Raw genomic sequence first — 13,845 nt, forward strand, 5'->3', positions numbered from 1 at the left:
TAGGACGTCCATTCATTATAAATTGCAGCCCTGGTTCTAGTAATGTACATAGGATTAAAGAGGAGCAAAGAAATTTGCAGAACTCTGCTCCAGCGGGCACGTCCGTAATATATGGTAGCCGGACGGGAACCCTGCGAATGGCCACCACCTGCCAGAAGACCCGTCTCCTCTTCTGACTTCTGGGACCAGCACCACACCGAAATAATGAAGCTGCAAGGGTCTACAAATGAGAACAGGCGCCGGGGATGCGGGCAGGAGGTAGTGTGCAGAGCCATGGACTACAGACCTGGGCGCTGGACTAGAGTCCTCCAAATCTATTTGCTCATATCTAATACAAACCAATAGGATTTTTTTTTTCTCATTATTAAAAACTGAGTTGGACTGAACAAAATGCACGCCTTTCACACTGATCTGAGGGATTTGGGGACTACAGTGTATCTGTTAAAAAAATAAATAAAAATAAAATAATATTATAAAATAATAACAAAAATAGACTTATTTTAGATTATTATAAATATATAATATTTTATATTATATATTAAAAATATAAATTTGTTTTAGATTATACAATATTAAAATGTATAATAAAAATATTGTTATTTTTAATATAAAATATTATTTATATTCATTATAAAGAAATATCATAAATATTTTATGTTTAATATAAAATACAATTTATATTAAACATTTATAAATATAAAAAAAATGTTTTATTTATATTATATATTATAAAATAAATTATATTTTAAAATATTGTATAATATAAAATAGAAAAATGTTTTATTGTTTTAGATTATTAATATAAAATATATATTTGTTATTATTTTATATTAATATAAAAAAAATAAAAATAATTATATACACACAATGACAAGTTAACCCTCTCCCAAAGGCCCTTTTATTCTGCCGATTGCAATAAGGCCTTGACAACCCCATTAATATTCTGCATCATTATATACGTCTGCATTGTAGACAGTAATAATAATTACGGCGCGTTTTCAGGTGAAGTATGAAATACAGAAAAAGTGGCAGATGTGGAAAATGGACGGCTCCTCTCTGCTGTGCGTGCGGTGACCAACACCTGCTTATACGACAAACTTTACAAACTTTTAATCTAAGCCGGTTTGCACGGATTCTAGACGTCAAGTAATGGCTGCTGCACAGACTTCACCCTGACAGGCGAGAGCCGTCATAAAGAAGACTACCTGCTAAGTATCGAGGGGTCCCCGGCCTTAGAAGAGAAAAAGGAACATTTAGCAGAACTCAAAATCCCAATAGGGCTGCAAATAATGAAAGTGTTGCCAAAAACTTTGCTTGCTCTGGAAGTTTCTTTGTCCTGAACTTCTTCATCAGAAATGGAGTCTGCAAGTTTTTTTTTTTAATTTTATTTCGAGTACATAACGTCCAGCTGTGCACCATTGTTGCAGCTTGCGAGGCACCATCTACCCGTTAAAACCTTCTGCTAAAATAAAAATCATGGACAGGAGTCTAAACCCTATGATCCTGCCCCTGTCCGAGACAATAAAAAGTCTTGTGAATTGCAATGGCTGCTTCAACGAGAACGCATAAAAATTTCACCTTCCTCCTTTGCACCTTGTGCGAAAAAAAGGGATCAGTAGAATATCACCGGAGATTGCAGTCTGCCTCCGACATCGTCAGCCCAGAAAGGGTACTGCATCTGTGTCGCCATCTGAGCCGAGAAGATCGGGGGCTGCTATGGGCGGTGTGATCAAGGATCTGGAACATCTTCGGGGTGGAAAGTTTCACCCACCGTCTGAGGTATGGTAAAAGCATCTCCTAGAGAGGGGAACATTAGTGTCGTTATGCAATATTCAGTGGTGGAGGCTTGAAATGACCAAAATACGGTAAATCACTAATATATAAAGTCCATACAACGCCAGCCTTGTCTACAGTGTGTTATACAAGGACTTGGGAAAAGGTTTACAGGAGTCTTCTGGTTATATGTAAATAAAGAGTCCGCACTGTATAATAAAGAAAATTACCAAATTGCGGACCTTTTTAGGTTTTGTTTTCTGGCAGACCCCCATATAGGTAGAGGGGGTAAAGGACATTGATAAAACCTTCCTCTAGATCTAATCTTGTATAATGACATTAGAAAACCATCTTTTTTGGAATCACTGACCTCTCATTTTCCCCAAAGCAGCACCACCTTGCCCAAAAGCCAGGACTGTCAGCATAGAATGACTGTTCAAACCAAGCTCAGGTTCTCGGTGCACCCTTGGTGTGGCCAAACAGTTCAGCGCATATTCCCACCTATCTATGCCTCTTTAAATCCAGAGTGGCCAATCAAAATAGAAAAGGGAAGACAGGTAGGTGAGAAGCTGCACTGAACTGTTTGGCCACACCAAGGGTGCACCGAGCGCCTGTGCTTGGGTTGAACAGGCAATCTGTACTGACATACTCCCTTTAAGGCACTGTGTAATGCTGCGGAGACGCTGTAGGGAAATTGAACACTTACAGTTGAGTTCCATCAGCTTAAAGGGGTTTCCAAGTTGTCAATATATTAGGCAAGGGAAAGGTAGGGGGGAGCAGTCCTGTGCTGTATACTGCCGAGGTTGGTCACATGTGATATATAGCACGTCATTGCTGCAGCCAAATAAACAAAGACCAGCTCGGAGCGGCAGGGCTGCCATGGTGGGTATTCACCAAGTAAGCAATGCTTCTCTTACTATTTTATTGCGCCCCCACCTATCTAACAAAAAAGGCACTGATAAAAGGAGATGGAGCTGAGTGGCGGTCTCCATAGTGCGGCCTTTGATCACTACCTAACGAAGCATCTTTAGATCACTTATTGCTGCATACACATTAGATGGAGGTGGTCTGACCTCACCAGTCTCAGCAGGAGCGGATGACCCTCTGATGTGTATGGGAGATGGGGAGTCACGATTCTTCCCCAATGAAGAGGTCAAGAAAAAGAAGGAGAGGGCATGAATCGAGTGTGGAAGGGATCTAGAGTAGGTTTCCAAGAAAGGATCGCTGCCAAATAGAAGAAAACCACGTCTTCCGTTTTACCTGGCTCCTCAGGGGTCCGGCCATTTATGTCTCCCCTTGTCTGAAGTGCTCATCTTCTCCAGGTTCTCCTGCAGCGATCGCACTGCCTTCTCTGCAGAAACAGGACCCGTTCACATCTCCATTCTCTAATAGAGAGTTTTAAGGTTTCTCATCTAGAGAACGAGCCCACTACTTACCCAAGACCGCCGTGCTTTCCTCTAGAGACGACGAAAGCTCCTGCACGTTAAAAGACTTCATCGGAGCAGCGTTACTGACCTGTGCGGCTAAGAGGAGAAGCAAAAGTATTATCACCCGAAATCCAGGTCACTCATTGTATCCAGCCCATGCCTCCCCACAGCAGCCATTAGTGGAGGAGGAACCTGGTGCCAAATAGTTAAAGAGTACTTTAACTATTCAAGAATAGGTTGATCGGTGAGGGTCTGACCGCTGAGACCTGCACCAATCGGCAGGATTGGACAAAAATATTACACCAACGCACATGTCTGACCGCTGCTCCAGTCATTCCTTATGCGGCTGCTGATGGCAATAGTGCATGAAAATAACATTGGGTACTTTGTTACTATATACTGTACTGAAAAACAAAAAATTCCAAGTGGGATGGGAAAAAAAAAAAAAAAGTTTTGAACTTTATAACAAAAAAATATTTTGCGGTGTCACCCTACCAACATGGCAATACCCAGTACATTGATATATTTCTTTATTTTTAGATGGTTAAAAAAAAAAAAAAAAAAAAAGAGGCGATTCTAATTTTTATCTCAGTAAAACTTTTTGATTTTATTACATCACACTTCTTATTTCAGTCTCCCAAGGGAGTTTGAACTTTCGATCGCTTGCACTATATACTACGATATTGTAATATATAGTAAAAATCATGACCTCCTATGAAGTCAAGCTGGCAGAGTCTCCATTGACGCAACCATCTGCCATGGTGACATCCATGCAGGCACGGAGTGACAATTTAAATGCTGCTGTGACAAGTGGCATCTAAATGGTTAAACAGCAATGATCAGAGCTAACTACAATCACTGTTAGTTAGAGGCAGGCGTCGGCTGTATAACACAGTCGGCATCTGCGCTGTAAGGAGTGGGATCATCTTCTGAGCCCGCTCCATACACCCGAACCCTGTATGTGACCTACAGTACATGGACGTCAGGGTGCAATAAGGGGTTAATGGACCTCACATTCCTAGTTGAATGCTTACCATCCACTAGCCTCTTACCTGTAAGTCTACAGCTGGGTGGCCTTGTCCTTACAGTGCTGCCCTTGCCCAGCCGCAGCGACAGCTCTTCCTGGCAGCTCCTATGGGCAGTCCACAAAACTATAAGCGCTCATCGTGGTCACATGGCATTTTTGTCCAACATTGAATATCGTGGGCACCTGAATTGGGCTAGTGCCCGCTGGGCATCAGTAGCCAGGTTGTTAGTGCCCTCCAACTGGCTGCGAAAAGTCCTCCATTTAGTCTCTTGCTCCATAAGACACCCCTCGGCTACGGCTCGGAGCTCCCTCTCCTGGTCCACTTGTCCTTTCAACGTCTCCGTCTCCTCGCAATTCTATGTGGGAAAAGAGAAATTATATAGATCCGTCACCTGGTACATGGGGGTCCGGGAGGCAAATAACGACTAATCGCACCGCACGTGGCTACCTTATGAAGCTGTATGGCTAGTTCCTGCATCTCGGCTTCCAGACGGTCGGCATAGGCTTGTTCCAGTGCATCTCCTGGTGGCCGGGTAGAACTATGCCAACGGGCAATGGCAGACGTCATTTTCCGCTTTGGCCCAAATAAGCTATAAAACAAAATAAAAAAAACCACATAATATAAAGAGTGTCTAATCTTTATTTACTGCTGGGGGTACATTCTAACAACACTTGGCTCAGCTGCTGCAGAATCTCTTTTTGAAGGAGCATCATGTAGTCACCATATCGTTTACACAGTACATTCTCTTTGTGCAGCCTCAAATGCCACTCGCCCTTTACTTACGTGATGCCCACCTCCCTCAGGTCACTTTCAGTAAGGGTAAGGAAGATTCGGAGATTAACGTCCTGCTCTTGGAAGACAGACAAGTACTTGGAGCAGCCGATCTGCTCTAGAAGCTCCGCCAGGTCCTGACCATGGAAGATAAAGCAATGAGGAACACGGGGGTTAGAACAGGAATGAATGACCGGCCTTCATCTTAACCATTGCCGCAGCCAATTTTCATTTTTTGCACTTTATTTTTCCTACCCACCGTTGCTTTTTTTGGGGTTTTGTTTTTATGGTGTTCAGTGTGCGGTAAAATATACCTGGTACCACGATTCTGGCCATACCAATCTAGTATAGTTTCTTTTATATTTTAGTAATTCCATTTTTTTTTTCTTTAAACGAAGATTATGTATATTTTTTATTTTTATTGGTACCATTTTGGGCAACTTCTAATATATTGATTACTTTTTATTGTTTTTTTTGTGGGGGAAGGAGGAAAGTTGCAGTGACAAAAACAAACAAAAAACACAACAACAACATAACACTAGAGCTTTGATTTTTCTTTTCCCTCCAGTCTTGAGGGGACTTGAACCTGCGATCACTTTATCTCTTGTATTGTATACTGCAATACTATTGCAGTATCGCCTAGGAAGCCTAGCCCGAAGCTGGGCATCATAGGAATAAAGATGGCATATATGGAGTCCTATAATAGCCCCTGGCTGTCAACACAATCCATCACCACTCCACGATTGTGACGGACACCAGAACGCGCACACACCCTGAATCGCACCACTGTCAGGTTAAGTAGGAGCAATCTTGCTACTAAGTGCGGCACAGCCTCAGCTCCCGAGCTCGCCCCCTGAACGCGGCGCAGCCTCAGCTCCCGAGCTCGCCCCCTGAACGCGGCGCAGCCTCAGCTCCCGAGCTCGCCCCCTGAACGCGGCGCAGCCTCAGCTCCCGAGCTCGCCCCCTGAACGCGGCGCAGCCTCAGCTCCCGAGCTCGCCCCCTGAACGCGGCGCAGCCTCAGCTCCCGAGCTCGCCCCCTGAACGCGGCGCAGCCTCAGCTCCCGAGCTCGCCCCCTGAACGCGGCGCAGCCTCAGCTCCCGAGCTCGCCGCCTGAACGCGGCGCAGCCTCAGCTCCCGAGCTCGCCCCCTGAACGCGGCGCAGCCTCAGCTCCCGAGCTCGCCCCCTGAACGCGGCGCAGCCTCAGCTCCCGAGCTCGCCCCCTGAACGCGGCGCAGCCTCAGCTCCCGAGCTCGCCCCCTGAACGCGGCGCAGCCTCAGCTCCCGAGCTCGCCCCCTGAACGCGGCGCAGCCTCAGCTCCCGAGCTCGCCCCCTGAACGCGGCGCAGCCTCAGCTCCCGAGCTCGCCCCCTGAACGCGGAGCAGCTTCAGCTCCCAAGCTCGCCCCCTGAACGCGGCGCAGCTTCAGCTCCCAAGCTCGCCCCCTGAACGCGGCGCAGCTTCAGCTACCAAGTTCGCCCCCTGAACGCGGCGCAGCTTCAGCTCCCAAGCTCGCCCCCTGAACGCGCAGCCTCAGCTCCCAAGCTCGCCCCCTGAACACGCACCCGATATCTGCAACAGATATCAGGATGAGGCTATATAGGCATCAACTTATCATTAATGAGGGGGTCTGATGTTTGACACCCACGGTTCTTGAAAATGAAACGGTGAAGCTACTTTGGAGAAAGCGAGAAAGGATCACACAGCTGATTAAGTGCTGTAGCCCCTTCATAATCAGTGGATCGGACCCCTGGAATCATACATTTATGGCATACCCTAGTGACATCCCACCACTTTATGAGATCTTTAAGTGCAGGTCACACGGGATAATAATGCTGCTGTTCAAAAACTGAACTACGGATGAAGTTTCCAACATAGTTGCCCAGGTTGCGTCACTAAGCGCCACGATTGGCATGCTAATGGACATTTTAATGGGTAATGGCACCCAATTTACCAGTTTATATAGGAACAGAATTCCTATAAATAGTCATATATTAGGTCTGCATATTGTACCTTGGGTCCGGTATATGATGGGATGTTTGGTTCTGCCAAGGGGTTGGACGCCCTGCAGTGCGAGGATCCGGGGGCAGTATGGGCGTCACCATTGCGCTGTCTCCCCTTGACGTAGGATTTGGTGTGCTTCCTGTTGGCGGTTTCTAACGCTGGATCAGAGTCCTAAAAATAAAGATGAGCTTGGCTTAAAGAAAAGAAAAAAAAATTGAGGGTCTTTTCAGTGCTGTTGTAACCTAAGAGGGGCACCATTTAAAAAAAAAACAAGACTCTTGTAAATGCTTGATCCTTTTATATCTGCATAGAGGTTGGACATGCGAGGAGGCAGTGAGCGCAAGCTTACCGCGTCGGTCCTGCCTACCTCATTGCTCTCCAGGGAGGCCTCGCTGCTCATGCCTGTGCTGATACATATCCCCTCACTGCTGCTGCTCCGCGGCCCCCCGGCGTACCCCTCCTCTGAAACAGAGCAGATTTCCTTCAATAAATCATATACTCATTGGTGCTGTGGGTATTCTATATTTGGAGTACCAACCTTTACTGCTGCCATTACTCTCCACGTCACGCTCGTTGATAGGCGAGGTGACATCCCGATATCGGAGATCTGAACCTCCAGACTCATAGTCGCCGTCACTGAAAGTAACGTAGCCCTGAGGAGGAGCCTGAACCTCTAAAGTGAAGGGAAAAAGGGGACATCTCATACTATGCAGCTCTGACTCTCCGACTGATGCAGAACTACAACTCCCAGCATGCTCACTACAAGGAGGGGGGAAATTTCTCAGATAGCTAGTGGAGGATAAATGTACTCACTGGAGCTGGGCCCACCAGCCGTTATCTTGGCCAGGGCTTGCGGACCATCATGAATACTGGGACCTTTAGCCTTACGTTGGTGCCTTGGTCGGTGGGGGATGAAGGAGGACTCATCGGAGGAGCTGAGATCCTCATGACGTGCTGAAAAAACAGGAAAGCAATGTGACATAATGATACCCAGAAGATCAGAACACTCAATGACTGTATTACCGCCATCTAGGACGTAGGAAAGGTCATCAATATCAGTATGGTGGGGGTCCGACACCCAGCACCCCCACCAATCAGCTTTATGGAGCCAGAAGGGCACCGCTCCATGCACAGTGTAGTGGTCGTTCTGGGTGCTGCAGCCCAGCTCCCATTCAAGTCAATAGGAGCAGAGCTGCAAAATCTGAGAATGGCCACTACACCGTGCACGGATCGCCCGAACGCCATGCTACTATCTAGAAGGAAAACCTGCAATGCATGTGACCTAGAAATCCGAATATTGTGCACGCTCTTATAGCATAATCACTTTAAGACGGCGCAGATCTTACCTGATCCTCGATTGTGAGCCCGGGATCCCTTGACACGATGGGAGTCCAAAAGTGATACTATCCTAGAATGGCCGAACCTGGCTGCTAACATGCGGGCGGTGTCTCCATTGTGATCCGTCTCAGTCGCTTTGACCCCCTTTAAAACACAAAGAACTGGTCTGATTTTTTGGGGGGACGAGAATAAAGTCAGAGGACCCGCAACAGGAAAAAAAAAGAAATACAAATCTGTAGACGATCTTGATTTTGTGCAGTTTTACAATGTGCCCAAGGCGACATCTTCTACCTCTTGTAAAGCCTGGCAGAGACCAGTCAACGGGACGTCATCAGAACCAGAAGGAAGCGGAGCCGGAGCAAGTACCGTCTCCGGAGACTTACGTGGCTCAGTAAATGCTGCACTATGATCTCGTGTCCTGACGCTGCAGCCTCCATTAGCGGAGTGAAGCCGAACACCGGTTCCCTAGAAGGAGTCAAGCAGTTTTCCAGTTAGCGATATGTTCAAGCAAAAGGAATCTCCAAATCCAATGCAGGCAATGTCTTCAAGGAGCAAATGTCTGCATGTTACATCAGGCTTAAAGGGACTGTCCAGTCTAAGATGACAAGTCTGCTGTCCTTCTATGCTGAAAGGTGACGGTTCACGATTCCCCTGTGGCACACTCCCTTTATAAAGTGTGGGTGGACGGCCACGTGAGCGAAGGAAATTGTGAACTGTTAGGATTCAGCTGTCTGCATTCACAATTCACGGAGTGACCGCAGGCTTCGCTTAGACTGGACAACCACTTAAAAGGGAGGTTGTCAGCCCGAACTGACAGTATAAACTAAGCTCCCAGCCTTGGAGGGGCATGTCGCCCCAATAATAATTGCACCTTTATTATTCTACTCGTTGCCTCCGTTCTGCAGAAACTGAAGCTTAATCATATATGCTAATTAGATGATTAGTGCACCCTGGATGTGGCTAAACAGCTCAGTGCACCATTACCTGGAATGATCACTGTCTGCACAGAAAACTCAGACAAACCAGAGCTGTCAATCACCATTGAAAGAGGCAGGGCATGCAAAACCAGTGGGTGGAATGGTACATTGAGGCTCTTGGCCACACCCAGGGTGCCCCAAGCTCCTTAATTAGCATATTTAATTCAACTTAATTTTCTGCAGCACGCAGGCAGTGAATAGATAAATAAAGGTGCTATTTTTATAGGGTGTACTTCCCCTACAAGGCTGTCTGCTCACTTTATACAATCAGCAGACTTCCTCTTAAAGAGATTTCCCCAAGATAGTAAGGGGTCTCCTTTCCATAGAATAGGTGATCACTTACTGACTGACGGGGGTCCAACTGCTGGGGCACCTACCGATCCCAAGAATGAGGCTCTGCACCTCGGCTCCATTCATTGTCTATGGGGTTGCTGGACAAAGTAGATCAATGGCCACTTCCAGTGATCCCATAGCCAATGGAGCAGAGGTGCTGTACTTCATTCAGATGGGGCTCTGCAGAGCACCATCCTCAGATCACTGGGGGTGCCAGCAATCAGCAAGTTATTCTGTGCCTGGCAAACAATGAACAGGACCCCAGAGTGCTAAGACCCCATCCAACAGCTGATCTTTGGGGTACAGGGAGTCAGACTGCACAATGTGACCCATAAGGACTTTGCTTTCTTACTTGGCATCTGCATTGGCTCCATTTTCCAGCAGGAATCGCAGCATCCGCTGGTGCCCAGCGCTGGTGCAGTGGAATAAGGCGGTCCAGCCACGGGCGTCTCTCGCCTCAATCTCAGCCCCCTGCTGCAAGTGTAAAACAGAGACCAATAGTAATAACTGAATATGCAGCAGAAGACAAGAACTAATCCCACCCAAAAGCCAGGGTCGTACCTGGATCAAGAAGTAAGCTACGCTTTCATTGCCGCAGCTGGCTGCCAGTATGAGAGGGGTCTGCCCGCTGGGGGTCCTGCAGTTCACATCCACCCCGGCCTCCAGCAGCAGGCTGACCACAGCGTCGTGGCCTATGTATGAGGCATACATGAGCGGCGTCCATCCGCCCCGATTCGCCTGGTTCAGATCCACATCTTTGCTGTGTAAAGACAAATCACACAACATTACCAGGAGCAGTGACAGCACTGATGAGGGGGAAAAGGGCACCCACCATAAAAATAACCAGCAAATACAGCAGAAAGGAGCTGAAAGGGGTTGTCAAAAACAGAAGACGGCACAAGGAGGGTTAAACAGTTCTTAAGTATGTTAAATGGGAAATGGTAAGAACATCGTATTAAACTAATCATCCTCCTCATCATCACTTACCTGCGCACACAGGACTGAACCACCTCATACTGACCAATGGAGGCCGCGGTGTGAAGGTCCAGGGACAACTCCTGACCGTCCAGAGGTTCTCCATACCAGATAGACAGGCTGCAGCTCAGCATCTCCGTCTCACTGGCCTCATCGCTGAGCTCTGCCATGTCACCAACCTATACCGCGATGTCCTACAACATAAGGAGACCAATGACAGCCCCGTCCTCCTCCTAATACGCAGGGGTCGGGACGCGGCCCCGTCCTCCTCCTGATATGCAGGCGTCGGGACGTGGCCCAGTCCTCCTCCTGATATGCAGGCGTCGGAACGTGGCCCAGTCCTCCTCCTGATATGCAGGCGTCGGGACGTGGCCCAGTCCTCCTCCTAATACGCAGGGATCCTCCTCCTAATATGCAGGCGTCGGGACGCGGCCCAGTCCTCCTCCTAATACGCAGGGATCCTCCTCCTAATACGCAGGGATCGGGACGTGGCCCCGTCCTCCTCCTAATATACAGCCACCGGGACACGGCCCCGTACTCCTCCTAATATACAGCCACCTGGACACGGCCCCGTCCTCCTCCTAATATACAGCCACCTGGACACGGCCCCGTCCTCCTCCTCCTAATACACAGGGATCAGGACACGGCCCCGTCCTCCTCCTCCTAATACACAGGGATCGGGACGCGGCCCCGTCCTCCTCCTCCTAATACACAGGGATCGGGACGCGGCCCCGTCCTCCTCCTCCTAATACACAGGGATCGGGACGCGGCCCCGTCCTCCTCCTCCTAATACACAGGGATCGGGACGCGGCCCCGTCCTCCTCCTCCTAATACACAGGGATCGGGACGCGGCCCCGTCCTCCTCCTCCTAATACACAGGGATCGGGACGCGGCCCCGTCCTCCTCCTCCTAATACACAGGGATCGGGACGCGGCCCCGTCCTCCTCCTCCTAATACACAGGGATCGGGACGCGGCCCCGTCCTCCTCCTCCTAATACACAGGGATCGGGACGCGGCCCCGTCCTCCTCCTAATACACAGCCATCAGGACACGGCCCCGTCCTCCTCCTAATACACAGCCATCAGGACACGGCCCCGTCCTCCTCCTAATACACAGGGATCAGGACACGGCCCCGTCCTCCTCCTAATACACAGGGATCAGGACACGGCCCCGTCCTCCTCCTCCTAATACACAGCCCCATCCTCCCCCTAATACACAGGGATCAGGACACGGCCCCGTCCTCCTCCTCCTAATACACAGGGATCGGGACGTGGCCCCGTCCTCCTCCTAATATACAGCCACCGGGACACGGCCCCGTACTCCTCCTAATATACAGCCACCTGGACACGGCCCCGTCCTCCTCCTCCTAATACACAGCCCCATCCTCCCCCTAATACACAGGGATCAGGACACGGCCCCGTCCTCCTCCTCCTAATACACAGGGATCGGGACGCGGCCCCGTCCTCCTCCTCCTAATACACAGGGATCGGGACGCGGCCCCGTCCTCCTCCTCCTAATACACAGGGATCGGGACGCGGCCCCGTCCTCCTCCTCCTAATACACAGGGATCGGGACGCGGCCCCGTCCTCCTCCTCCTAATACACAGGGATCGGGACGCGGCCCCGTCCTCCTCCTCCTAATACACAGGGATCGGGACGCGGCCCCGTCCTCCTCCTCCTAATACACAGGGATCGGGACGCGGCCCCGTCCTCCTCCTCCTAATACACAGGGATCGGGACGCGGCCCCGTCCTCCTCCTAATACACAGCCATCAGGACACGGCCCCGTCCTCCTCCTAATACACAGCCATCAGGACACGGCCCCGTCCTCCTCCTAATACACAGGGATCAGGACACGGCCCCGTCCTCCTCCTAATACACAGGGATCAGGACACGGCCCCGTCCTCCTCCTCCTAATACACAGCCCCATCCTCCCCCTAATACACAGGGATCAGGACACGGCCCCGTCCTCCTCCTCCTAATACACAGGGATCGGGACGCGGCCCCGTCCTCCTCCTCCTAATACACAGGGATCGGGACGCGGCCCCGTCCTCCTCCTCCTAATACACAGGGATCGGGACGCGGCCCCGTCCTCCTCCTCCTAATACACAGGGATCGGGACGCGGCCCCGTCCTCCTCCTCCTAATACACAGGGATCGGGACGCGGCCCCGTCCTCCTCCTAATACACAGGGATCAGGACACGGCCCCGTCCTCCTCCTAATACACAGCCATCAGGACACGGCCCCGTCCTCCTCCTAATACACAGGGATCAGGACACGGCCCCGTCCTCCTCCTAATACACAGCCATCAGGACACGGCCCCGTCCTCCTCCTAATACACAGGGATCAGGACACGGCCCCGTCCTCCTCCTAATACACAGGGATCAGGACACGGCCCCGTCCTCCTCCTAATACACAGCCATCCGTACACAGCCCCGTCCTCCTCCTAATACACAGCCATCAGTACACGGCCCCGTCCTCCTCCTAATACACAGCCATCCGTACACAGCCCCGTCCTCCTCCTAATACACAGCCATCAGTACACGGCCCCGTCCTCCTCCTAACACACAGCCCTCCGTACACAGCCCCGTCCTCCTCCTAATACACAGGTTCCTGTATATACAGCAGCAAATAACCACCTTTCTCGGCTCTCGCAGTGCACAGACTTCAGCCTCCAGCAGTTGTTCCCCTTCCCGCTCAGGACTCTGGATTCTGTAGTTCTCTAGTAATTAGTAACTTCTAACTTGCAATTTTCTGCCAACTACATTTCCCACAGTGCTTTGCGGCAAGCTCCGCCTATCTTCTGAGTGACAACAGATGTGGCCAATCCAATTAGCAAATACCTGAAGGGCGTCTAGTAAACAACCAATTGGAAGACACCACACTACGTCCTGTCTACTGCACTCTGTAGACTACACATAAGCCCTGCTTTACCCAATAGAAGTGACATAGAAGTGAATCTCCAGTCGCAGGACTCTCCATCTTTATATTATGAGCCCCGTCTTGTGGCCGGACACCACTTACCAACACTGAGATGAAGTCTTTATTTTATCTATCTGCCAGGACCTCAAGAGGCGGAACCTGAACTGGTTGCCTAGGTGACCAAAAAGGTGAGCGACGCTATGGACGTTATGGGCGTGGCTATAAAGCGTTTAGTGGGCGTAGCTTGGCAGTTGGCAACTCCACCCACTAACTTGGATGTGGGCGTGGTATACGCGCAC

The 13,845-nt window shown here is 49.8% G+C and overlaps 2 protein-coding genes across 4 annotated transcripts in view; one reads left to right on the forward strand and one right to left on the reverse strand.

The window, feature by feature from the left end:
* Window positions 1–1,936, forward strand: part of LOC141162301 (glucagon receptor-like) — a 73,206-nt gene extending 71,270 nt beyond the window's left edge. For 2 of the 3 annotated variants that reach the window (XM_073648266.1, XM_073648267.1), the window contains one exon: window positions 1,003–1,936. In XM_073648266.1, coding sequence (XP_073504367.1) covers window positions 1,003–1,074 — 72 coding nt within the window. In that variant the 3' untranslated portion in view covers window positions 1,075–1,936. The remainder of the gene's footprint in view (window positions 1–1,002) is intronic. The other variant, XM_073648265.1, reaches the window with a different exon arrangement.
* On the reverse strand, window positions 867–13,413 carry ANKS3 (ankyrin repeat and sterile alpha motif domain containing 3). Its single transcript, XM_073648264.1, has 17 exons — window positions 13,264–13,413; window positions 10,639–10,820; window positions 10,213–10,411; window positions 10,004–10,125; window positions 8,725–8,806; window positions 8,350–8,485; window positions 7,817–7,957; window positions 7,542–7,676; window positions 7,371–7,465; window positions 7,013–7,174; window positions 5,012–5,136; window positions 4,676–4,817; window positions 4,411–4,583; window positions 4,253–4,332; window positions 3,210–3,296; window positions 3,034–3,124; window positions 867–1,797 (listed from the first exon to the last, which is right to left on the reverse strand). The coding sequence occupies exons 2-16, from the start codon at window positions 10,794–10,796 to the stop codon at window positions 3,042–3,044; spliced, it is 1,920 nt and encodes a 639-aa protein (XP_073504365.1). The 5' UTR covers window positions 10,797–10,820; window positions 13,264–13,413; the 3' UTR covers window positions 867–1,797; window positions 3,034–3,041.
* Between the last annotated feature and the right edge of the window lie 432 nt (window positions 13,414–13,845).

The sequence above is a fragment of the Phyllobates terribilis genome, unplaced genomic scaffold, assembly GCF_046119375.1.
Source record: "Phyllobates terribilis strain yellow unplaced genomic scaffold, ASM4611937v1 Scaffold_9__5_contigs__length_417890890, whole genome shotgun sequence".
Taxonomy (NCBI): Eukaryota; Metazoa; Chordata; class Amphibia; order Anura; family Dendrobatidae; genus Phyllobates; species Phyllobates terribilis.

Bases quoted from the DNA above. Each gene is read 5' to 3' on its own strand.
- ANKS3 (XM_073648264.1), bottom strand. From the start codon at position 10,796: ATGGCAGAGCTCAGCGATGAGGCCAGTGAGACGGAGATGCTGAGCTGC. The intron at 8,807-10,003 runs GTAAGAAAGCAA...GACTCCTTCTAG, and splicing joins GGAGCCAATGCAGATGCCAA to GGAACCGGTGTTCGGCTTCA. The intron at 4,584-4,675 runs GTAGCCACGTGC...TTTCCCACATAG, and splicing joins TAGCCATACAGCTTCATAAG to AATTGCGAGGAGACGGAGAC.